Here is a 26485-nt window from a genome sequence, read left to right as displayed (position 1 = left end):
ACTCAACATTGTAATAGAAGTTCTAGACAGGGCAATCACACAAGAAAAAGAAATACCAGATACTCATATTGGAAAGGGAAAAATAAAACTGTGCTTATTGTTATTATAGATGACACAATCATAGATGTAGAAAATTCAATGTAACCTACAAAAAATATGTCACAAATGGTCATAGTAGCCTTATTTATAATTTTTTAAAGATTTTATTTGTTTATTTGACACAGAGAGAGAGAGCAAGTGAGCACAAGCAGGGGGAGCAGCAGAGGGAGAGGGGAAAAGGAAGAAGAGGGGAAAGGAAGAAGGCTCGATCACAGGACCAGAGTCCTGACCTGAGCCGAAGCAGATACTTAACCAACTATGCCATCCAAAGTCCCCAGTAGCCTTACTTATAATATCCAGAAACTGCAAACAACACAAATGTCCATCAGTGGATGAATGGATAAACAGATTACAGGATATTCACACAATGGAATACTACTAGCAATAAAAAGGAATGGATTATTGATGTATACAACAACTTAGATGAATAATGATGCTGAATGAAAGAAGCTGAATAGCAACAAAAATATTTCTAAAAACTAACAATACCAAATCCTTTTAAGAATATGTAACAACTAAAGACTCATACATCACTGGTGGAAAGGCAAACTAGTACACCCGCTGGAAAACAGTTTGGTAGTTTTTATAAAGGTAAACATGCACTTGCATACAACTCCACAAGACAATTCCTAGGTATTTACCCTAGGGAAATGATATGTGTCTGTACAAAAACTTGTACATGAATGTTTATAACAGCTTTATTTATAATCGTCAAAAGTTGGAAACAACCGAAAAGTCCCGTTGTACAAACATACAGCTTGTACATGCATACACCAACTGCTCATGGAATATACACTCGGATACTACTCAACAGTGAAAAGGAAGGTACTAATAAAACATGTAGTAACATGGATGAATCTAAAGAGCATTATGCTAAGTGAAAGATGACCGATCCAAAAGACTGCATATGGTTTCAGTCCTTTATATGACATTCCAGAAAAAGGAAAACTAGAAAGACAAGTAACAGATTGGTGGTTGCCAGGGACCAGTGTGGAGTGAGTGAGTTGACTGTGAAGGACCATGGGGATACCACTGGGAGTCATAGAAGTGGTCTGTATCTTGATTGTGGTGGTGGTTGCACAATCACACAAGTTTATAAAAATTCATAGAACTCTATGTCTAAAAAGTGTGTGAATTGTACTCTGATAGCACAATAGACAAGCAAACAAAATGTTGAAAACAAAAGAAGATAATATAACACCAGCCTAAATAAGTATTTTTCTTTTCACATTAAAAAGAAAGCAGAACATCTTCTATAATCTTAAAATTAGAATTTAGCTAATGTGAGGAAACTTTCTTTTTTTTTTTTTAATTAACATATAATTATTAGCCCCAGGGGTACAGGTCTGTGAATTGTCAGGCTTACACATTTCACAGCACTCACCATAGCACATACCCTCCCCAATGTCCATAACCCAACGACCCTCTCCCTACGCCCCTACCCTGCAACCCTCAATTTGTTTTGTGAGATTGAGTCTCTTATGTTTTGTCTCCCTCCTGATCCCATCTTGTTTCATTTTTTCCTTCCCTACCCACCAAGCCTCCCACTTTTCCTCTCAAATTCCTCCTAAAGGGAGAGCATATAATCACTGTCTTTCTCAGATTGACTTATTTTGCTCAGCATAATACCCTCTAGTTCCATCCACATCATCGCAAATGACAAGATTGCATTTCTTTTGATGGCTGCCTAGTATTCCATTGTATATATATATACACCATATCTTCTTTCAATTATAAAACAGAAGAATTATGAAAACTATAAGCTATTGCAGGTATTTTTATTGCTGTCACAGTTTTTTGTTATTGAAGACGTGTGAGTCCTAATCCAAACCCAAAAGAGTAAAGAGTTAATTTAATCGTTACTAGAAAATTACCCAGTTTCTAAATTACCTTGACCTTCTCTGTGTTTTCTCTTTGTATACTGGCTGTTCATTGTCATATAGGAAGATGATCTAGGAATCAGAAAATTGGAATGCTGTTTTAAATTTCTGATTTAAGAAAGAAGGAAAGTAGTGAAGGAGAAGAAAAGGGGGAGAAGGAGGTGGAGGAGGAGAAAAAAAAGAAAGAAAATATAATGAAAGGCCCAACCTACTCTGTCTTTACTTAAGGAATTAGATGTTCATTCTTTCATGTCCTATTAGAAGGGAAAGATCAATACTCAACAACTTGTATAGAAAATAGGCGTTGTGGTCTTCTTCAACCCTTTTCGGTATTTCTAAATTTTCAAGACATATAAGGAAATGAGCAAATCATGATCAGTTCCTGATATGAATTTAAATATTCTAATTTCACGTCCAAAGAGACTCCTCTCCTTAAACAACAGTTCTACAGTCATATTTTTGTCCTCCAAATTTTTCTTTGGTGAGTTCATGGTTAGTGGGCTTTTGAGACAAATCCCACAGCTTCCTGCTGTGTAATATGGAATGTTAATACCTTTGTCCTTAGGATTGGTGGAGGATCACACTAAGAACATGTATTTTAGGCATTAGCACTACATCCAGCTTAAGTTCTAAGGCACTCTGGAGTAGTCCTTGTCAGATAGGTCATGCTGTATTTTGTTTCTCTCCTTCTTAGGCTATTGCGGAGGGCAGTGGCCGGATAAGAGCAGAATCTTACCCTGACAGCAGCACTCTGGTCATTGATGTTGCTGAAAGAGATGACTCTGGTGTTTACCACATAAATCTGAAAAATGAAGCTGGGGAAGCACATGCAAGCATCAAAATTAAAGTTGTGGGTAAGTGCTCTGGGTCAACAGACTTCTAGAATGAAGTTGACATGTCCATATGCAGAGTAGACTTGGGCAGCTCTTGGTTCTCTTAGCTCTTCTGGGTAGCCAACAAAGGAAAACACAGTATAGCTATATTTTATAAATCACCATTTTTCTATCTTTGCCACTTCTTTTCTTTCCTTGCCTTCTCTTTTCTTTCCTTTCCTTTTTGAAAAATTTCCTTCCCAGGGCACCTGGCTGGGTCAGATGGTTATGCTTCTGCCTTTGGCTCAGGTCATGATCCAAGGTCCTTGGATCAAGCCCCACATCAGTCTCCCTGCATCAGGCTCCCAGCAGAAGGAGTCTGCTTCTCCCTCTCCCTCTGTCTCTGCCCCTGCTTGTGTGCTCTTTATTGCTCTCTGTCTCTCTCTAATGAAAATAAATAAATAAATAAAATAAATCTTTGAAATTTCCTTCCCTTCTCTCCCTTCCCTTATCTTTCTCTTCTTTTTTCGTGCCTAGAGGTCCAATTGTATAAATGCATCACTAAGGTTAATCATTTGGGGCTGCTGGTCATTAGCTCTTCATAGCCGTATTCCCTTTCAGTGCCCTCTAAACTCACTGAAACACAATTGCTAAACAATTTCCAACATCACAATCATCGTAGAAGAGTAAGATCATCTTTTTTGTAGAAGATCTTCATTGTAGAAGAGTAAGGTCATCTAAGGACCTCCTAAGTACAAGTTTGAAACCAGGTGAAATGAGTCCAGCGGATTATTGATGGTCCAAGTTTTTATGGTCTCTTCATCTCTCTTCATTTTTCCCTTAAGAAATATATTTCAAATGGACCAGAAACTAAGGTCACTTTATCAGGCACTGAACTATAATAACAGGACATGGTAATTTGCCATTTTTGACTTGGATTTCTACCAGTCAACATCTTTATTATTCCAAATAATTTATAACAATAGTCCTTGATTCAGTTCTGCTGAAAGTTCACCTTGTATTTAAAAAAACAAAAAACAAAAAACAAAATCACATCTGATATTTATGCAGTAATTTCTTAGTTGCCATTTTCAAGGTAAAGAACAAGTGTCTTGGGGCGCCTGGGTGGCTCAGTGGGTTAAGCCGCTGAACTTCGGCTCAGGTCATGATCTCAGGGTCCTGGGATCGAGTCCCGCATCGGGCTCTCTGCTCAGCAGGGAGCCTGCTTCCCTCTCTCTCTCTCTGCCTGCCTCTCCGTCTACTTGTGATTTCTCTCTGTCAAATAAATAAATTTTAAAAAAAAGAACAAGTGTCTTGAGTTCCATATGGGGCTTATTCTCTAATGTTGTAACACTAAAGAACTTGAATACATTATTATTTTTATCTTTATTGGGCCCACTGTCCCTTATCCCATATGGAGTGTGACTTTTTGCCTAAATTAGTTACTATGTGCATTTCAATAAGAACGGAAAATTATTCAGAAAAAAAATGCTTCAGTGATTATCACTAAAAATCCTTTTTTCAAGTGACATTTTTCATTGTGCTCTCATATATGCTTACTTTATTTTATTTTTTCATTCTAGTCTATTTATTCCATTTTTTTGCTTACTACAGATATCCCTGATCCTCCAGTGGCACCAAATGTGACAGAGGTGGGAGATGACTGGTGCATCATGAACTGGGAGCCTCCTGCCTATGATGGAGGGTCCCCAATCTTAGGTAACTATGTTAGTCTGTCCATGGAACTGCCAGTGGAGTTGGAATCCTTTTTATGCTGATTAGTATAGAGGGCCTTTTAAAAACTGCATTTAGAAGAAGACCTATCATACTGTGACTTTAAATATCCATTCAAATTGAAATGTATGTTGGAATTCTCTGTAAGTACTTGCAATTTAAATAACTCTGATAACTCTAATATTATCTGACTGCCTATTCTTTTTTTGTTTGACATTTACATTTAATATCCAATTTTGCAACATGTATAAGTCTAACTTTAAATTGTCCTAGTCAGCAAATGTCTACTTCCATAGAACTATGTCTATGAAGAAATTTCTTTTAGAGATAAATACTTAGAAGAATTTGCTTCCCCTATGGAACAAGAATTTTTCCTACTTGAAACTCATAAAACTGGTCATTTCCCTCTTCTTACCTACACTCTTGGGACTCGGAGCCAAATCTATTACTCAACTAAGGGAATGGTATAAGTTTCTACAGTTTACATATCTGTTATTTGTTTTTCTTTCTTCTCTTCTTATACAATTTTATTGTATTATTTTTAATATTTTAATATTATATTCTTTTTATCCATGTCCTATAACATTAATGTTTATATTCCCTATTATCTCTCTCAAACAACTGATGGGATAAGGTGGCTTAAAAATATATGCATACCTAACTACTTCACTTAAATGCTGAGAATATGAGAAATTTTAAGAATTCTAACACCTGACAAAGTTTAATTTTGGAGACCATGGAAAAACCTCAATTTCCACTTTGTGTCACTTGCAGGATACTTTATTGAGAGGAAGAAGAAACAAAGCTCCAGATGGATGAGGCTAAATTTTGATCTCTGCAAAGAAACAACTTTTGAGCCTAAGAAGATGATTGAAGGTGTGGCCTATGAGGTCCGCATCTTTGCGGTCAATGCCATTGGCATCTCCAAGCCCAGTATGCCCTCCAAGCCTTTTGTTCCTTTGGGTGAGTCAAGAGAGATGCGTCTCTGTCATGCAGATCACTGCGCTGGCTTGTGACTGCTCCATTCCCACCTCTAAATGGAGCACACCTGGAAGCTTCTTAGAGTGGTGGGTGAGCAGAAGGTTGGAGGCAGTTAGGGACAATTTTCTAAGAAACTGAAAAACAAGTTTGGTAGAGTTGAATGTCTTCATAATGTAGACCCTGGAATTTATTACCAGAATTCCAGTGAGAGCTGTAGGTGGCTCTGGAGTCTGCTTTCCTCTTCAGGCACTTATCTGAGCCCAATGACACAGGACCACTCCCCATGTGTCCTGAAGGTATAACCCAGCACCTACCTAGGTGTAAGCATTGTAACTCAAACAGAGACCACTTCAACAAAGCACACTTGAAAACTAGTCTCTTTGCTTTACGATCACACCTTAAATGTTACCTATTGATCCAACAAAGTCACTTCTTTATGTTTTATTTTTTAAGATTTTATTCATTTATATGAGAGAGAGAGAGAGATGACAAGTAGGCAGAGTAGCAGGAGGGGGGGGGGAGCAGGCCCCCTGCTGAGCAGAGAGCTCCATGATTCGGGGCTTGATTCCAGGACCCTGAGACCATGACCCGAGCCGAAAGCAGAGGCTTAACCCACTGAGCCACCCAGGCACCCCAAAGTCAGTTCTTTAAAGACAAATAAACCAAGAGAAAATGTCCACACTCTTTTATGGTAGTGAAGTCCTTCTTTCAATGGAAAGGAGATTTAGTGCAAGAGTTTGCACTTTAAAGTTAGAAGGTTCTGGGAAAATTTACTCTGGATTATTAGATCTCATTTGGCTTTTTTCAACTTCCTTGGGCTTCCCAGCCTCCCTCGCCAATCCAAACTGGAGGGAAAGTGTGGCAGCATTTCTAAAAATTTCTATGCCTGGCAAATCTTTGCCTTCCACACAGTATAGGCTTGAGGAGTCTTCACTGAATTTTATTAAGACATGGATGGGCCTTCTATGTACATACTTATTTGTATCGTAGTTCATTTTATTACAGCTTATGCAGTAACACCATAGTTAATGTCTTCTGTTTCTCTCTCTCTCTCTCTCTTTTTTTTATCTCCAAAGCTGTAACTAGCCCTCCTACCCTTCTGACCGTTGACTCTGTAACTGACAACACCGTCACGATGAAGTGGCGGCCCCCAGACCAGATTGGTGCGGCGGGTTTAGATGGCTATGTGCTAGAGTATTGCTTTGAAGGAAGTAAGTACAACTGGTAGTTAAAATGAATACCATCATCAATAGGTGAGATACGCTCCTCCTCTTTCTTTTGTTGTTCATTCTTGGGAAATCTCCTTCCGCAGAAAATGACAATAGGTAAAGGTCATCCTTCTAACATGGATTAAAAACTTAGTCCTTCTTTGGTACTCGATGCTAACAAATGGAGATCTCAAAAGTATCCTAGCTAGTCTACCAGATCAGACAACATGATAGGTCTAAGACGTAAGAGTAAGGGAGTCTGACAAAACTTCAGGGATTTCCACCTCTTGAATTTGAGTGTTAAAATTGTACCAAGCAAAATAAAAGTCTAGTTAGGATGAAACGAATTAGAATTCTAAACCCTATACTAAGCAGAGGTCAGCTATCAAAAGCGCTGCCTATTTCTGGGTAACAAAGAGAGATCATATTTGGCTAGTTGGTGATCATCCCCTACCTTCCTAAAGAAAAAAAAAAGAAGAATTAAGGATCTCTTTCAGTGCTTAGAGAAAGCAGCATTAAACCCCAGAGAGTGTATTCAATAGATTTGACATGTGACAGAACTTGTCTCTGTATGGGAAATTGAATCACTTAAATTTAAGAGGAGAAGAGAAACAGTGCCCTCCCCAAAATGTTGATAGAAAAAGAGAAATGACACAAGAAAATATGGGCCAGAGTGTACCTAAAACCAAAAATGATGTAAAGTTCACTGAAAGCATCTTGTGTTTTTTGATTTCCTACTTGACATGATTTGAAAATTGGCGAATAAAACTACCCCTGTTTGAACTCGGGTTCCGCTCTAGATGACGGGAGGTAGGTTAACAGTCCACCCGGGAAGCGTGTTCCTATCTCCATAAATGATAGGCCAAGACAACCTCTGAGGAAACTCTTTGGATCCCAAACTTTAATATGGATCTTACATGAAGGACAGAAACTACAGAGCACATTTGAGAAATCAGGAATGTGAACATAAAGCACCTTTCCAGGAGGAAAACCTCTATGGAAAAGAAACTTCGTATGAAGAAACAACTGCTGAAAAGGAAATCCTAGGCCCCTGGATCGGGACATCCCTCGAAATGAGCACCACTGGTGGCTGTTGTGGTTGCGGGGGAACAAGAAGGGGGGTGGGGGAGGGGCAAGGCATCCGGGAACAGTTCCATTTTCATTTGCTTGGCTCCCAGAACACTCTGCTTGATTTCTCCAGGGCTTAGAAAGCCACTAACCAAAACCAGTGGGGACATTATGAGAAAGTTCCCAGGTATCCCTGTGTGGGAGTGGGGTAGTGTCACTAATGCAACAGATAGATTCTTGAGCGCTTCAAAATAAGTGTTATGGCCATTCCATCCCTCCTCCCCACCCCATTTCAAAAAAATCCTGAGTAATCCACTCTGTTATTTATATCACCCCCAGCAGCAAAATCTCCCAATCTTACATGTGATGTGGCTGCTGAGCACGAACATTTGTGTACGTATGAAACAGAGCAAATTCTTTACTCTTTTCTTTCTGATAGGTTTAAAAAGTAAGAAGATACAGCAAAATGATAGATGGCTGTCATTTTGATGTTACCCACCTTAGATAAAATACAACGAAGTGTATTTTACATAATTTTGTGTGTGGTCTGTGTAGATATATATGTATATGCGTTTATACATATATATATGTACACAGTCATTATTATGTATCTATTTTGCCACATAACATTTTGGAATTAGCTTTCTATGGAAGTTCTTTCATAACGTGTATATCTTTCTTCTTGCAGTCTTTTCTTTCTTTATGTGGCTGCCCTATTCTTCATTCTTTTTAATGGCTGTTGTCCTCCAGACTAATTTTCTGTAGTGTTTAATGCTTTTAGATATGTCAGGTTTTATTCTGTAAGAAAATTCGTTCTTTTATAAGATCGTGTGTTGGTTTTGAGTCTGCCTTTCTCTTGTTTTTTGGGTTTTGGTTTTTTGTTTTTTTAATGCCTGCAGCACATTACTCTTCTTTGTTGTCTTCCTTCACACTAGCTCTTTCTTTTCTTTCTTAAAAATTCTCCTCGTGTATCAAGTAACTTTCGTATTCCTTCCCCATCTCTCCGACACCATTTTCTTTCGTTTTCCTCAATAAAAGTGGTTCAGATGTGAAGGGATGGGCTATTTTTTCTTCCCCTCTGATCTTGTTTCGTCCTGTTTTCTCTTGAAATTTCTCCTTTACTAGGTCTTTACTCTTTCAAGCACATTTTCTGTCTCCTATTTTCACTTTCTCATCAACTGTCTCTTCACTATGAAAATACCAGCACAGTAGCTCCCAATCTGACCATTGGCTTAAAGATGTATCTCTTTTTTGATGTCCTATTGAAATTTTAAAATTTTTATCAGTCCATATGCCCTTGCAGCCACCAGGATATTCTGTCTCCCTGTTCCTTCTCCCTGATACTTCTAGAAGGGATGGAATCAGAGAGAGGAGAAGGTTCCGTGGGCTTCCAATCCCCTGCTCCTCTCCTGAGAAACTAGAAAGGCATCATCCCAAACCAGTGGGGTGTCCTCACGACCAGTCCAGGAGCCAGCGACATTCCCTCCACCCCATGCGAAACTCAGGGACCCAGGCAGACTCCATTTGTTTTCTTGACTGCAGAACCCATTGCCATGGCAACGGGGGGAGCTGCCTCCAGAGCTGCTGGGAAGACAGAGTTGACTTTATCATGAGTGCCCTCACTCCCAGCCTGTGACGATTGAACCCCGTGGTGGAAGCACTATGTTCCCTGGGTACCTGGGAGGACCCTCCCAGGCGGAGGGGGCAGGAACAGGTCAAAGAACAGACTGTTCCACTGTGTGCTGCTCCTCTGTGGAGTCCAAGACCTGCTCCTCTTTTCTCTTCAGGGTCTTGCTTTGTTCCTCTCTACCTCTTGTTCCCACAGCTGGAAGTGCCCAGCCTCTTTTCTCCTCCTCTTCTCTGTGGCAGGTGCCTCAGGACAAAAACCGTAGTCTGAACAGAGCAGGCTGTGGCTCTCCTGAGGAACTCCCCCCTCCCTAATGTGTTTGGTCTCTTCCGTCACTGCTCTGAAGACAAATATCTTTGCATACTTTGCATACTTTACTAACAGAGAATGCTGACTACTGATACGATATTCTTCTGGTGTGAAAGTGGGTGTCTTTAATTAATTTTAATGACGGATTCTCAAAGGTACATCAGCAAAACAGTCTGATGAAAATGGGGAGGCTGCATATGATCTACCAGGTAAAGTATTCTATCAAAGCTTTCGAACTTTTTTACTTACGATAAAAGTTTCTGGGAATGTTCCATGACCAGGCATGAAGTACACCTACCACCCACACACAAAAAAGCCCCTAGAGATCAAGGGAGTGGGTGGGCAGTGAATTAATAATGTGGAATACAAACTTTCTCTCCCTTCCCCCCCACTGAGGGCATAATGCATACAAACTTTTAGAAGGTGAAATATTTGCAAACCCCTCTCTTGCTGTTATAGACAAAGCCTACCAAAACCTTTTAAAAATATCAACATTTTTGATCAAGGTAAAAAGAAGAATGCCAATTCCTTAAGAGGTCTTGGCTCCTACCCAAGCTGTGTTTCCTTTTTACCATGGATATTAGCTTCTTGTCTTCATAAATGGGAGCATGATCAGACTCCCTGGGCCCATAATAGTGCCTCATAATAAAAGACCAGCTAAGATGAAACAGAGAGATTATGTGACCATAAAGGTCTGTGTCTCTCATTCATAAGAATAACATTTTCGTTTTCCAAAGTTGAACATGTATAGGTGGCTAAATGTCATGACTATGTCAATCCTTATAAAACTGAATTGGAATAAAACTGCTACAAAACTCTTGGGGACAGTTACTATGATTCAGAATACTCCAGTATCACTTTAATTTCCTGAATCACAGTAACTGTCCCCAAGAATTCAGGATACTCTAGTATCATGGTATCTTGAATAAGAGGTTTTTCAGAAATAGCAGAATCTGATGATCCTTCTTCCTGTCATTTACATTAGCCATTCGAGACCATTTTTCATTTAAATATGAAAAATGCTCACCCATGTAGTATGACTCCAGACCAAAAACGTATTTCCTCCAACTGATTTAATTATGAGTCAAATGCTAGTTTGGAGCCGACTGTACCAGTTAGGGTGATTTCTTTCACTAAATACCATTTCTCCTTGTTTTCTTTCTCTTTTGTGGGTTTTAGCCGAAGATTGGATAGTTGCAAACACAGATTTGATTGACAAGACCAAGTTCACCATCACAGGTCTGCCTACAGATGCAAAGATCTTTGTGCGTGTGAAGGCTGTGAACGCCGCAGGCGCCAGCGAGCCCAAGTACTACTCCCAGCCCATTCTGGTGAAGGAGATCATAGGTAGGTAGGCAAGACTTTTAGAATTTTGTCTCCATTTCCAACATCACTTGGTTTTATGTTCTAACCCCCTTTTTTCTCAAACCTTTCTGTTTTGCTGTCGCTCCTTTGATGTATAGTCAGTGCCCCTCCGGAAGTTAGGAATGAACGAAACATCTCCTTTCCACCAGTGTGGAGGTCAGTATTTGCAACTCGGTACAAGGACCAGTTAGTTAACCTCACCAGATCCCGTGAGCCCACTCTGGCTGAGCTGCCGATTTCCACTAAAGAGAGGGAGCATGAATGCAGCAGGGCACACAGCAACAACATGGCTCCGACGGGTCTGCGAGGCCAGGACCATCTTCATAATGAAATGAACACGTTAGTTGCCCTTTTCAGTGTTTGGCATCTGCCCTGGTGATGCACAAGTGATGGATCCGCACAGACTCAGTCAGTGCCATCAAACTCTGCTAGTTATTTCTGTCTTCCTCACCACCTTGAACTTGTAGTTATAGTTAAAAAGCCAGCTTTGCCTCTGCATGTTCTTTTTGTTTTTTTTTTTTTTTAAGATTTTATTTATTTATTTGAGAGAGCGAGAGAGATAGCGTGAGCAGGGGGAGGGGTAGAGGAGAGAGAGAACAAGGTGGGGCTCAATCCCAGGACTCCAGGATCATGACCTGAGCCGAAGGCAGATGCTTAACTGACTGAGCCACCCAGGTGGCCCACCTTGGCATGTGCTTGATGAAGCATAAAAATTATTAATTCATTATGCCTTGGTCCTCAAGGACACATTTTTCCTATGTTTATGTAGCAATGAAATGCAAAAGATGTACAGAGGCCTTACACTGCATATTGCAGTGCAATGGTTGTCTCTAGAATAGCACTTGTGTGACTGAGTGAGAGGCTGAGCTAGTGACCGTTCTCAGAAAATTCTATTTTTACTTGAAAAAGAAATGACTGGCTATTTGGCAGGTATTTTGTAGAAAATGAAAGCGATGAGGCTATCACTTCAAATAAAACAAGTTACAGTATTTGTTGTCAGCGTTTCAGTGAAAAAAAATAAGCTTTTAGGGAAAAATTAGAATTTTGGAAAACTTATATCCACCCCCATAGACTTAACTGCTCTCAACACTTATAACTGTTCTCATTAAATAGGCAGTGATATTAATGGATGTAATTTTTTTGATATTGAATAATGGAATGTGTCAGCATCTGGAAGTTCTACATAATTTGGTGAAGCAATATTTCCCAAATGACAAATACATGTTAAAAACATGCATCAGTACAATGTATATTAAAAATGTAAGCTAGACCAATGGATTTTAATGTAACAGAGTGTGAAAAGTTAATTGAAATAGTTTCAGATTCCACATTTTCCCTCACCTTTAAGAAATTACAATTTATCGGGCGCCTGGGTGGCTCAGTGGGTTAAGCCGCTGCCTTCGGCTCAGGTCATGATCTCAGGGTCCTGGGATGGAGGCCCACATCGGGCTCTCTGCTCAGCGGGGAGCCTGCTTCCCTCTCTCTCTCTCTGCCTGCCTCTCTGTCTACTTGTGATCTCTCTCTGTCAAAAAAAAAAAAAAAAAAAGAAATTACAATTTATCGGGGTGCCTGGATGGTTCAGTGGGTTAAAGCCTCTGTCTTCGGCTCAGGTCATGATCTCAGAGTCCTGGGATCGATCCCCGCATCAGGTTCTCTGCTCAGCGGGGAGCCTGCTTCCTCCTCTCTCTCTCTGCCTGCCTCTCTGCCTACTTGTGATTTCTATCTCTCTGTCAAATAAATAAATAAAACTTTAAAAAAATTATAATTTATCATGTTTTAGTTTAGAGTCAAAAAGGAATATCCAAAATTGTCTAAAAAGCTTATTAGAATATTTCTTCAGTCTGTGGGAAGCCAGATATTCTTCACTAAATGACTTCAACTTATGGAACATATTGAAGTCAAATTGAAGGCAGGAAGAAGTTGGAGATTGCAGATCTCCTCTATTAAGTCAGACATTAAGCAGACTTGCTTAAATAGAAACTAATGCCATTCAAATGTTATTTATGTTTTTATTTTTACATGAATAACTAAATATTTCAAATATCCTGTTTTAATTTCTAATAGGGCAAGTACTGATATAGACGGCACACATAAACAAAAGCTGAGAAATTGCTTTTTTGAGAGCGATCCTTAATAATGTTTAAGAGTATAATAGAATACTGAGACAACATGTCTGAGAGTTGCCGCTTCAGGGGAAAGAACACTGGACGGGGGCCTGGGTATCTGGGTTCTAGACCATGTTCTGCCACAGACTCATGTTGTGGCTGCCTGAAACCTTTTAGAAGTGAGTTATGGGATAGATGTTTGGGTGGTTGGTTGGGTGAATGGATGGATGAATGGTTGGGTGAAAGAAAACATGAAGCTTGCACATTTTCTTAGTGGATTCTAGAGACAGCCTATGTAAGTTGAATCCTGTTTCCATCGTGTGTTAGCCGTGTGACCTCAGGCAAGAGACTTGATCTTCCTGGAGCCTTAATTTCTTCATCTGCAAATCGGGGATAATAATAGCACCTGACCCATCAAGAGGCTCTGAGGATTAAATACATGGATCCATGTTGCTGCTTAATAGAATGCTTGTCACATAATAAGCTCTCCATATGTGTTAGCTTTTATTGTGATGATTGTTTAGTTTACTGCAGAATCTGGCTGAGTTTTTTTTCCCTCATTTGTAAAGTTAGGGAGCTAGGGGATCTCCAAGTTCTCTTCCAGCCCCAACATTCAGTAGTCATCATCATTGTCACCATCATCATCATCATCTCCTAAAGTTTATTGAGCACTTATTATTCTCAACTATTATGCTAAATGCTTTACGTGGATAACCTTATTTAATCCTCCCAAGAGTCATATAAATTAGATGCATTCATCATGCTGATTTTATGGAAGAAAAGTCTGAAACCAGAATTCCTATATATTAGATCTAAGACTCAAACGCAGATCTTGGACTCCGAAGTCCACACTCCTGAGCATGGGCTCTTAAGGCTAACTCAGCTTCCAATCCTGGCTGTGTCACCAAGGGCAAGTTACCTAACCTCTTATCCTCCTGTTTCCTTTTTTTTTTTTTTAATTTTATTTATTTATTTGAGAGAGAGAGTGAGAGAGAGCACGAGAGGGGTGAAAGTCAGACGGAGAAGCAGAGTCCCCGTGGAGTTGGGAGGCTGATACAGGACTCAATCCCGGGACTTCAGGATCATGACCTAAGCCGAAAGCAGTCACTTAATCAACTGAGCCACCCAGGGTCCCTCTGTTTCTTTATCACGAAGTAAAACAGTACCTATCCTACAGGGTGTCCTTGAGTTTGAAATCATGAAAATACACATGGAAAGTATTTTGTCCAGTGTCTGTCACATACTACGCCTTCAAATGATGAGAACTGCTTCATCCTTGTGAGTCTACAGGCTTTTGACTCTCTGCTTCTGATGGGTTTGCAACAACATATCCTAGTACTTTATGGTGGTTAATTAACCAACATCAGTACATGTGGGCTACAGCCACCTCTTGTGTGTCTTATAGCCACACAGGGAGAGAGTTAGTATCCACTTGCAACAGAACTACCCAAATAACAAGTGCTACGTGCGTAAACTCTTTTGTTTCGTTTTGTTTTGTTTTGTTTTTTTCTGGTGAGAAAAAATGAGCAGTCCTACCAACCAATGTGGTGCCTATAGATCTTTTGTGGAATGTTCACTGGAGAATATTCTCGCTGTTAGAACCTATGAAAAATATATCAAAGGTCCTAAGAGAAAATTTGCTGTTTTTCTCTAACATTGTTTTAGACTTCTAATGACTGTAAAAAAGGGAAGTTACCATAAATTCAAGGAGGTCAAGGGTAAATTCTGTTGAGTCAAACTATGCAAACATCTCTATTGAGTCAAACTATGCAAACATCTCTGAAAAAAAAACTGTTTAGAACTAAAGTTACTGTACATGATCTGGTAATGGCACATCTGAGATTTTCCTGTAGAGACATCAGCGCAAGTATATCCCAGTGAGTATTATGCCAGTGTGCTTCTGTAAGGCTATTTCCCGTATACCCTACTGATCACAAAATTATACTATTCTACTTTCACTCAGAGCCTCCAAAGATTCGCATCCCAAGGCACCTGAAGCAGACTTATATCCGCAGAGTTGGTGAAGCTGTCAATCTGGTTATACCTTTCCAGGTAATAACTCAGGGATATTTATTTTCTTTTTTCAGTGCTGGGATGTTTAAGAAGTAGAAACAGTTACTCTAGCACTTAAACTCATGCTGATTCAGGATTTCTTCAGGGGGAAAATAGATAAATAACGCAAGAGATATGGAGAGTGAGTAAACAATCCTGTGCTTGATGAGAAAACTATGAAACTGATAGATACTCCTTCTCCATGAGATGAATGATACCTAGGTTGGACCGGTCTGAAGCTCAGGGACTATGGTTGGGCAGAGAGGAAATAGCAAGGAGATGCCCAAATAAGAAAAGCTTAAAGCTTCTGGCCCTGCACATCTGTGATAAAACTAATCTTCATTTTAAGTGAAGCTCTTGGTATAACATTCAGGAAAACAACATGTACTTACTTCCCATAATCAAGCCAAAGGAAGAGGGATAACTGAATGTTGAAATCTAGAGGCCACTACTGAAAGATGCAAACATTGTTAAATCATTGCTCCAGCAAAAGAATCTGTTGTTTACAAGATTAACCAGACCTCACCTACAATAATAATTTTGGTCTGGTACACACACACACACACATACTGCACCACCACCCCATGGACTCTTTTTATGCCTCTAGCCAGCACTGTTCAATAGAATTTTCTACAATGATGGAAATGTTTTGTAGCATCAATGTCCAACGTGGTGGCCACCAACCAGATATGACCATTGAGCACTTGAAATGTGGTACTTGAAACTAGTGCAACTGGGAAGGTTAATTTTTCATTTTCCTTAATTTTTTTCAAAGAGTTTATTTATTTATTTGACAGACAGAGATCTCAAGTAGGCAGAGAGACAGGCTCTCTGTCGAGCAGGGAGCCCGATGTGGGACTCGATCCCAGTACCCTGAGATCATGACCTGAGCCGAAGGCAGAGGCTTAACCCACTGAGCCACCAGGTGTCCCTCATTTTCCTTAATTTTAATTAGCTTTAGTTTAAATAGCCATGTGTAGCTTGTGGCTCTTCTCTCAGAAAGCATGGCTCTTGAATTAGAATTTAGGTTTCTGCACACATTTGAATACACACAGAGCTCATTCAAACCCAGGATCCCATGACAAGCAAGCTAGAGGAGAGCCATTTGGGCCTCCCTTATTGCACTTGGAGTTATAGCTTAGAAGAGGCAGTTGCCTTCTACATGCAGTTTGTGAAATCAGAAGGAAAGCCAAGGAAGATGCAAGTCCTTTATCCAAAAAGTGAGGATAATGATACTTATTATCTTGCTGTGAAGATTAAAGGAAATATTAAACATCATGTACCTAGTGTAGTGCTTGCACAAAGAATGCAGACAATAGGCAATATGGGTATCACTGTTTCTGCCACAGTTGCTAACCACCAGACTATCTCCAACTTTGCCTAGAATGGGGTAAGCAACTGTCATTTTTTGTAACGCTGAAAAAAAAAGTCTTGAGACCATCTGATTTCCCTCCCCCTCTACTTTTTCTGTCTTTTTAGGGAAAACCAAGACCAGAAGTAACTTGGAAGAAGGATGGTGCAGAAATTGATAAGAATCAAATAAACATTCGTAACTCTGAGACTGATACAATCATATTTATCAGAAAAGCAGAGAGGAGCCACTCTGGGAAATATGATATGCAAGTCAAGGTGGACAAATACGAAGAAACTGCATCAATCGATATACAGATCGTTGGTAGGTTTGAAAGAAAGAAGTACAATGTTCTGTCGAAGCAGTATTTGGTCTTGTCATTAAGGCAAAAGTAAGAATTTTTATTAAATTCTTTTTCTAGAATTAGAAAATATAGGTAAATTGGTAACATTAGTACTTCAAAATAATTTTTTACTGACTGAAAATACTAATCATTGGAGACTTAGGGCATACATGTTAAAGAAAATTAATGCACATACTTTTAGTATGAAACATGTGTACTGCTTCATAATCCACTTCTCTCTTATTCTGTTTCTCATCTCCTTGGTGACAAAATATTTTCTGTTTTGAATTCTTGCATTTTTTTTATGACTATAGTAGATTCTAGACACAATTTACATGTTTCCTACTACACCTAAAATTTGCTAATAATAAAGTTTTAATGGAGAATGAAAAGTTTTTATTAAGTGTAAGGAAGATATACCTAAATAGTTAAACACTAAATTGGTTGATCCTGTAAGGCTAGATACTCACTCATTTGTCCAAATAATAAATAAGTGTAGTTCTCCTGTCTAGAGTTAAGGGAATAGATGGAGGATGTCTAACAGATGGACCCTTCTCACTTGCTATCATTTTTGCCATGTCAAGAAATACATTTAAGAGCAGTGCTATAGAAGACTTGTTTCCAGTCATTTTTATTATCATATTTCAGCAAATTTGATGAAACTAGGGGCTTTCTCACCAAAGGAGCAACTTCCTGTGGCAGATTGGATAAAAGTTCATGCCCTTTAAATTAAGTACTCTCTTCCTACCAGCTAAACTTTCTTGATTTTTTGTTAAGTTGAGAAGAGTGTTGAGGCTGCCCTGTGCCCTTGGATCTGACTGGGCTCCATTGTAATGGGAGCCTGCGTGGGAGGGTCTGGAAGAGGGATGCCCTCTGAAACATACAAAAGAAATTTTCTTTTCTACTTTGCCATGTAGGTACTTTATCAGGTAGTTATAGTGTTTGGGCCATTGATTGCACACTCAAAGTGCTCAACGAATAATGATTTTCATTCTAATTATTTTACTAATTCCAAATTTATGTTGGCAGAGAGATAAAACAAGTTTTCCTCATGCCCATTAAAGGTATCTTTTGGGTATAACAGAGGAACCCACTCACAGGCTGTGGCCTGCCTCTGAGCCTCTCACCAAATACCAGAGATGCTTGGCCCAAATGGGCTGTTATGATTTGGAGTCCCAAGTCAGCTCACATTTCCCATTAGGCAGGGTAGCCTTGTGCTTCATGGCCAGTAGCCTGTCCTTGGAGGGATGACTAATGAAGTTTCATTTAAATTTTCTTTTCAAAATCCATTTCTTTCCATGAAGATGAAAGTCAAGAGTTTTTAGAGAAGCTTAGCTGGAGTGCATTTCATTACTCTGATGTTTAAGAATGATGAAGGGAGGGGCGCCTGGGTGTCTCAGTGGTTAAAGCCTCTGCCTTCAGCTCAGGTCATGATTCCAGGGTCCTGGGATCGAGCCCCACATCGGGCTCTTTGCTCAGCGGGAAGCCAGCTTCCTCCACTCTCTCTCTTCCTGCCTCTCTGCGTACTTGAGATCTCTGTCAGATGAATAAATAAAATCTTTAAAAAAAAATGATGAAGGAAATGTGGGTAGAAATGCAAGGAAGGATGGATATTTCAAATATCCTTCTGTAATGAGGTACAGCGGTCCCCTCTATCGATGGAGACATGTTCCCAGATGTCTAAAACCACAGGTAGTACCAAACCCTATATATGCTATACTTTGTCTTCTACACCCATACCTGTGATAAAGTTCAATTTATAAATTAGGCACAGTAAGAGATTAACAACAATAACTAGTAATAAAACAGATCAAGTATAACCATATACTGTAATAAAAGTTAATGTGGTCTCTCTCACAAAATATCTCATTGTACTATACTTACCCTTTTTCTGATGATGATGTGAGATGATAAAATGCCTACATGATGACATGAAGTGAGGTGAATGACGATGATGCAGGCATTGGGACATAGTGTTAGGCTACCATTGACCTTCTGATGTTATGTCAGAAGGAGGTGCATCTGCTTCTGGACCTCACTTGTCAGCAGAAAGCAAAAGTGCTGTTAAGGAGGGACCCACTGCAGAAGTTGAGAGGGAAAGTGATCTTACAGTGATGCCATGAATTCATCTTATAGACCGTCCAGGTCCACCTCAAATGGTGAAGATTGAGGATGTCTGGGGAGAGAATGTTGCTCTATCATGGACACCACCAAAGGATGATGGAAATGCAGCCATCACAGGGTACACAATCCAGAAGGCTGACAAGAAGAGTATGGTAAGGTCTGGCTTTCTCTGGTTCAGCAGCAACAGAATCACATTTTATCAGAGGTGAAGGTGGGGCATGAGGTCCTCTATGGTGAGGAATGTGTGGGGGGCATGGGTAAACAATGTGGCCTCATGGAAAGGATAAAGCCTTAGGAGTCACAGAGAGTTGGATTTGAATCCCAGTATTGCCACTTAAGAGCACATGTACATGGACAGTCACTTAACTTCTTTGATCTCCATTTTCCTCATCTATAAAATAGCGACATGAATACTTAACTTTGCTTGGTTATTGTGGGGCTAAAACAATATAAAGCAGCTGGCACAATGCTCAATGGAACTTAATTCATTTGTTCACCAAATATTTACTCACTCTGGATTCTAACTCAAATTTAATCGGTGCAACACTTTCTCCTTATAAGATAAATGTTGCGTAACATGGACAGAAAGACATCAGTTAGAAAAGAGGGATTCTAAAGGGAACAGTGTGTGTAAAGGTCCTGAAGAGGGGAGGAGCTTAGTGTGTTTCAGAAGTCAGAGTATGAGTTAGTATTAGCTATATTTTATCGCTGAGGAAGCTGAGGCTCAGAAAGGATAAATGACTTGCTCGAGATCACCAGATTTTTTAAAATGTTAAAGTCTAGGTGTTCCTGCATCAGAATCCATCCACTACACCCTACTACTGCCCTACTTGTAAGTGAATGAATGAATAAATGACTGTTGGACACACAATGGCATAGAGCCATTTTTCATTCTTACAGGAAGAGTAAAATATCATACTCAATGATGTTGATAGGAAGTCATTCGGCAACTACACCAGTAGATCTCAGTAAGAACTTCAGTTATGAAGTCACATCAGATTGTAATTTTATGACCTAAGTTATGAAAGGGAGAAGGTTTTGTTTGGCCCTTGTTTGGACCTTGCCTCTTGTTTGGACCTTGGCCCAGATACTGGCAGTGAATCCAGGGGTACCGTGGTTCTTATAGAGGGTCCTTCAAGCACTGCCCTCTCCCCGACCCCCAACATACTTGCTCAGTGTTTGTCTTCTTAGATATTCAGTCAACTCCAGATGAACCAGGACTTTCCCAATGCTTCATGTACCTGAGTTGTACCCGGCAACAGGGGCTGATCCCTAACCCCTGCACTCCTGTGTGTCTGTTGCATTTCAGCAGGGACAGACCTAGAGGCCAAACAATGCTCCCTCTGCCCAGTGTAAGTCCCAGGAGATCACCACACCATTGCCTCACTGTGGCTACAGGTGCTATTCTTCACTTAAATTCCTATTGTCACTCATCACTTCATAAACACTGTTTTCATTGGGTGTGCCAACACATTAATTTACTCATTTATTTACTATGTGTTGAGCACTGTTCTAGCTGCTGGATTGGGAAAAAAAAGAAAAGATCACTCATAATCTAGGCAAGAAGAAAGACATCACAGTATCACATGATAGAATAATACACCAAATGTTGGAATAAATGTTGGAATAAAGTGCTTTGGGAATAAAGGAAGGCATAACTAAATTTGTCTGGTGTCTTAAAAATATCCAAAAATACAGAAATAATGATGGCCCCTAAAAATTCTGAGAAAAATCCTTCTCCTTTATGAACTTTCTGTCATAAAATATATTTTCTCAATTAGTGATACTAAACATACATGCGGCAAGGTGGTTCTTTACTGGTTGCAAGATAAACTTTGAGATCACTATGTTTCTCAGGATGATGAGAAAATAATTGAAAAGAAAATTACTTGTTTGGGTTCTCATTCATTTGTTCAAGTATCCAATAAACAATTATTTTTTGCACAGTACCCATTATGTGCCAGGTATTCTAATAGGCCCTGGAGATACAGGAGTGAGAAGAAAAGTCTGTCTTTACCTTGATGGTGTGTTCATTTCAGTGAAGGAGGTAGAGACTAAACAAGTAAAATAGTAAATATATAATGTAATTTAAAGTAGCAGTTTCTATTAAAAAAAAGAAAAAAGCCTCGCCAGGTTAAGGTGATAGCCTAGAGTGGTTGGAGGGGAAACAATTAAGAAGGAGGTAATATCTGAGCAAAGACCTGGAAGGCAAATTTATTGGGTGATATTAATTTTTCTCTAGTGATTTAATGTCATCTCTTCCTCAGAATAGGTAAGTTTAAATTAAAATTCTTTAATTAGGGGCACCTGGGTGGCTTAGTTGGCTAAGAGACTACCTTCGGCTCAGGTCGTGGTCCTGGAGTCCTGGCACGGAGTCCTGCATCAGGCTCCCTGCTTAGCAGGGAGTCTGCTTCTCCCTCTGCCCTTCCCCCTCTCATGCTCCCTCTCTCTCAAATTAAAAAAAAAAAAAAAAGAAACTTACAATATTATATAATTAGACTTCATTATGCAAGAGATAGGTGACAGACACTATATACTTACGAAGGAAATATAAAGGTAGGAGTTGACATCTATGATTATGCATCTAATATGCAAATGAAGATTAAATTATACATAGTCAAGTATAAGTCTGTTGTAAAGTATAAACAAATTAAATGTATGTCATTATTACTCTCAATATAAAAATCAGTGCTATTTTTCTTTTAGTTAATGAAACATCCCTGTTATTTATTCTGATCAACAGTAGGAATAGTTGTGTATTTTTAGATGATTTTTCTCAAACAAACTTTTTTCCCCCATAGGAATGGTTCACTGTCATTGAGCATTATCACCGAACCAATGCCACCATTACGGAACTGGTCATAGGAAATGAATATTATTTCCGGGTCTTTGCTGAAAATATGTGTGGCCTCAGTGAGGATGCAACAATGACTAAAGAGAGCGCTGTGATTGCCAAGGATGGTGAGTTAGCAGTAGACTGGTTTAAAGGGGGTTCTCATTTCAGTTTGTGGGAGTGAGAAGCATTTTCCTTTTTTTTTTTTAAAGAGAGTCTTCACTACATAGGCATGGTTGATTAAATCACTGGTCTTTGTGATTAAACACAAGCTCCAGCCCCTTTCCTGCCCCTGGGATTCTGGGGATGGGGCTGAGCGTTTGAACCCACTAATCACAGGGCTGGGTTTCTCTGGCAACTAATCCCCATCCTTGGGTCCAAAGGTCACCTCATTAATGTAAAAAAGACCCCTTTACAACTCCCCTCACTTAGGAAATTCTAAGGATTTTAGGAGCTCTGTGCCAGAAATGTGGCCAGAAGACCAAATATCTACTTCTTATTATAAATCACCATATCACAACTAGACATCTGGAAACCTCAGTTTTCCATGACTAGATGGAAAGGCCTGGAAGAAGAGATGTGACGAATGGGAATTCTGAAACTGATAAACACACATTTTTAAATTGCAGTAAAAATATTCAAGCAAAATGTTCATTTTATCAGTAAAATATTTAAATTTTTAATATTGCATTTTTTTTTAAAAATGCAAGCTTAATTCATTCCAGTTTCTGGGCTGTGGGCCTAGAAATGGCTCAAGTTATAGACATCGGAATTTATTTCAAATTAGCCACTCTCCTTCAAACCCTTGCTCATTGCGTTCACATTAAAGCACACTGTTGATCAAAATACTGACACCAAATTCTTCTCAATATTTCTTTCAGTCTCAGAGGACCACACTGGCTTTCTGTCCCAGGTGGGATTGACTATCTCTTTGTACCCTTCAGAATGAATGTAGTATGATATTCACCCACGTTTTTACATGTTTTTTTTTTTTTTAAGCTCAGGGGAATTTTAATCATGAGTAAAGTATGCCAAGAATAATATATTCTCAGGCCAATTTGTATATTCCTCATTGTTTCTAAGGTAAAATCTACAAAAATCCAGTGTATGAAGATTTCGATTTCACAGAGGCACCCATGTTTACTCAGCCTTTGGTTAACACCTATGCTGTGGCTGGTTACAATGCTACCCTGAACTGCAGTGTGAGAGGAAATCCTAAGGTACCTTATGTTTGGGGTGTTTTTTTTGTTTTGTTTTGTTTTGGTTTTTTTTTTGCACATTAGTGAAATTTAAGAATTAGTCTCAAATTCCCTTTTTTTATATTAGACACAGTATTATTGTGGGTAATAATATAAACTGACTTTCCAAGTGTTACTGTGTCTTTCTCTGGGATAGGAAGAAGGTACAGCATTATGGTGTTGGTGGCTAATTAAATCCACCATTTAAATATAGTAATAAAATCTGTTTATATTTCTTTACTAACTAAAGGATACCTACTAAGAAAAAACAAAAACACTAATTCTTAAAAGAGCTGAAAGTTAAGGAAATGAACGTAGTATCATTTTACCTGAAAAATTAGGTGGTAATGTAAATTCATCAAATTCTCTGAAACAGATTAAAGCAAATAATGATGATATTATAATGCAAGACAGAATTTAAAATGTGCTGGGATAAGGATACAGAGTACCCAGAAAGAAGAAATCACATCTGATTGAAGAGATTTAGAAAGGTTTTAAGGTTTCTTATTGGTATTTGAAAAAAAAATGAAATATTGAATGCTGCTCATAGAGATATCTATTCCTAGGTGGCACTGTGGGAAAAGTGCCCTAGAATTTGTAAAAATTGCAAAGTGGCATTTTTCCTGCATTATACCATGAGCAGGAACAGAGAAGTCAAGGAAGAAGGTAGACTGAGGATGAGAGGAAGATCCTGAATTCATGCTTAGTTGGAAGTAACATGGATATATCCAAATGGGAACGACCAGGAGGGAGAGGGGCGGTTCACCAGAGCTTAGGAGAAAGGCCAGGACTGTGACTCTTGATTTGGAAGCCTCCCACCTCTTGGAGCTGAAGCTCTAGAAAGGATACCACTGAGGAAAGACAGTAGTGAGTGAAATGGCAAAGTCCAAGGTATAATCCTCAGTGAACCATCCCATTTGAAAGGAGGAAGGTGATAGTATGAAGGAGACAGAGAAGGAAGTCTCTAGGGTCTGAACAGGGCAAAAGCGTAAAAAAGGTGGAAGAGAGAACATGAAGAGTACATATTTACCAAAGGAAGGAGAAGACAATATGGGAAGGGAGAAGGAGGGTCAAGGGTATCAAATATAATTCAGAGGCCCAGGAGAATAGAGTCGTCTTCCTGGGTGACTGACTGGTCCTTACTGATCTTGCATTATCTGAAGTGGACCCATTCTACTGGATGATCAGTAGAGGTGTTTGAGGAGAGATAAAATGGTGGGGAGGCATAAGCAGCACATAAAGAATTAGAAAAGAATGTCAGGAAAAGGAAGTGAAGAAAATCAGATGGTTAGGATACCCTATGGGGATTCTCTGAAAAGTGCCCAGCAGTATACATTCTTCAGGACGAGCTGACTTCAGGGACCTGTGGCTCAAATTGAAATGCTTCTGAAGAAGCATTTGGGAAGAGAGCCCCAGAGCGGTCCTCTGAACAAGTCTGGCTTGCTTCTTCAGAACTTCTCATACATCTTCTTGCCAAGCAATAAGAAGAATTTCATTTGAGAGAAACAATGCTCAAGCAGATGTGGATTCTTCTTAGATGTACTTTCTTTCTAAGCTATTCTTTAAAATCTGGTCCCCTGTTTTAATGGTCTCTTATTACAGTAGGTACTGATATGTTCTGACCTATTTACTTACTTCAATCTTCAGCCCAAAATAACCTGGATGAAAAACAAAGTTGCTATTGTGGATGACCCAAGGTACAGGATGTTCAGCAACCAAGGGGTCTGTACTCTGGAGATTCGCAAGCCCAGCCCCTATGATGGAGGCACTTACTGCTGCAAAGCAGTCAATGACCTTGGGACTGTGGAGATCGAATGCAAATTGGAGGTGAAAGGTATGAGTTTGAAGATCTCATGTATAGACTAAAATGAAAGAAAATGATTTGATTATTGCCCTTACTGCAAAATCCAAATTGTTTGCTAAAATGTCTAGGGGTGGCAGGGGACGAGGAAAGAGAATTCTGGGAGAGAAGACATTATTCCATACTGCACTCACTCTGATTTATTTGAGTAGACTTATTTTCATCTCTTGTAGTTCTTATTAACTAAAGGAATATTAATTTCAGTGGAATGGTAGTATGTGTATGGTAGAGTTGGAGTGAATAAAGTTAGTGAGATATGACTTTGGTGATATAACCTATATTAGAAAAAAAGTCTAGTGTAAAAACCCATCTAATGAAACTACAATTAAAGGCTTTGTACTATTTTTAATTAGTTTACTATTTTGTGAAACCTTTAATATATATATGGGTAAGTTTGCTAATTTAGTGTTTACTATTGCACATATAGAATATAGCATAACCATATTAAAATCAGTTGCCTTTAAAAATCACATTAGAGAATTTCCATTTATAGGTGTGCATTTATACTAGTTTATAGAAGTTTTGCAACTAATGTAAACCAAGAAAACATGTAAGGATTAATTGGTAGAAAAGTCTCAGAACAACCTGTCATCTTAATGAGTTTTTGTAGTAATTGAGTTTAATTTTTATACTGAAGTTTTTTCTTGACAATCAAAACCTATTTTGGGATACCATGAGAACTCCTACAGATGTCAGAGTCCCTGTTATGAGATAATGGGTGACATGATCCAAATGTCTTTTTTCTTTTTCTTGTTATATTTTCTTGTTTATATTTTATTGTTTTATGATAACCAAAATCTTTATTTTTTTATACCTCTCTGTAATGAAATTATGATCCAAAAATCAGAAAGATAACTTTGTAAATATCTATTTAGAAAAAATAGTAAATACTTAAGATAATAATGTAAGAAAGAGGTTTTAGTCCTTAGTCTAGTATAAGTATAAAAAGTTATTTGTTGAAAAAAAATTTTTATAACAAAAAACTGTTTTCTTTCTGCTATGATTTCTGTCCATCCTCAAGTAATACAGTATGGTAGATTCATGACTGAACAAGAGGAAATTTTTTTATTTTTTCTCTCAAATATAAAACAATAATATTCTTAGAAAATGTCAAATGTGACTATTGAGATAGTGTTTACAAGTTTAAATATTATTTTAGCTGTTTACTAGCTCTAAATGCAGTTAACAGTTGCAGATATATCTGGTTTCTCAACTCCTAGCCTTATTATTTTCAAGGTATTGTTGGTACTTACGTCTCAATATTCAATAAAGAACAACAACAAAAAAAGCCCAGTACCAGGTCTGCATGCTTTGAAAATAAACACATGTTGCTATTGATATAAAATGATTATTTCACAAATGGTTTACCATTTGGAGTCCTCCGTAGTAACAAATAATATTGTACATATGGATGATATATCCTTTATAATAATTGTATAGTAAGTTGTATAGGGATTGCATTTAATAATACAAGTAATGTACCTTGTATGAAAGT

At 38.8% G+C, this 26485-nt stretch overlaps 1 protein-coding gene across 9 annotated transcripts in view; it reads left to right on the top strand.

Moving 5' to 3' along the window:
- MYBPC1 (myosin binding protein C1) overlaps positions 1-26485 on the top strand; it is an 87647-nt gene that overhangs the window by 57837 nt on the left and 3325 nt on the right. For 5 of the 9 annotated variants that reach the window (XM_013051516.2, XM_013051518.2, XM_004742978.2 and 2 more), the window contains 13 exons: positions 2674-2833; positions 4406-4510; positions 5300-5488; positions 6583-6717; positions 8122-8175; positions 9874-9927; positions 10898-11065; positions 15152-15240; positions 16720-16915; positions 19071-19210; positions 21860-22019; positions 22975-23111; positions 24777-24963. In XM_013051516.2, coding sequence (XP_012906970.1) covers positions 2674-2833; positions 4406-4510; positions 5300-5488; positions 6583-6717; positions 8122-8175; positions 9874-9927; positions 10898-11065; positions 15152-15240; positions 16720-16915; positions 19071-19210; positions 21860-22019; positions 22975-23111; positions 24777-24963 — 1774 coding nt within the window. The remainder of the gene's footprint in view (positions 1-2673; positions 2834-4405; positions 4511-5299; positions 5489-6582; positions 6718-8121; positions 8176-9873; positions 9928-10897; positions 11066-15151; positions 15241-16719; positions 16916-19070; positions 19211-21859; positions 22020-22974; positions 23112-24776; positions 24964-26485) is intronic. The other 4 variants (XM_013051517.2, XM_004742976.3, XM_013051520.2 and 1 more) reach the window with 2 other exon arrangements.

The sequence above is a fragment of the Mustela putorius genome, unplaced genomic scaffold, assembly GCF_011764305.1.
Source record: "Mustela putorius furo isolate JIRA1106 unplaced genomic scaffold, ASM1176430v1.1 tig00000788_pilon_pilon_pilon, whole genome shotgun sequence".
NCBI lineage: Eukaryota > Metazoa > Chordata > Mammalia > Carnivora > Mustelidae > Mustela > Mustela putorius.
This window is presented reverse-complemented; position numbering and strand designations above follow the sequence as displayed.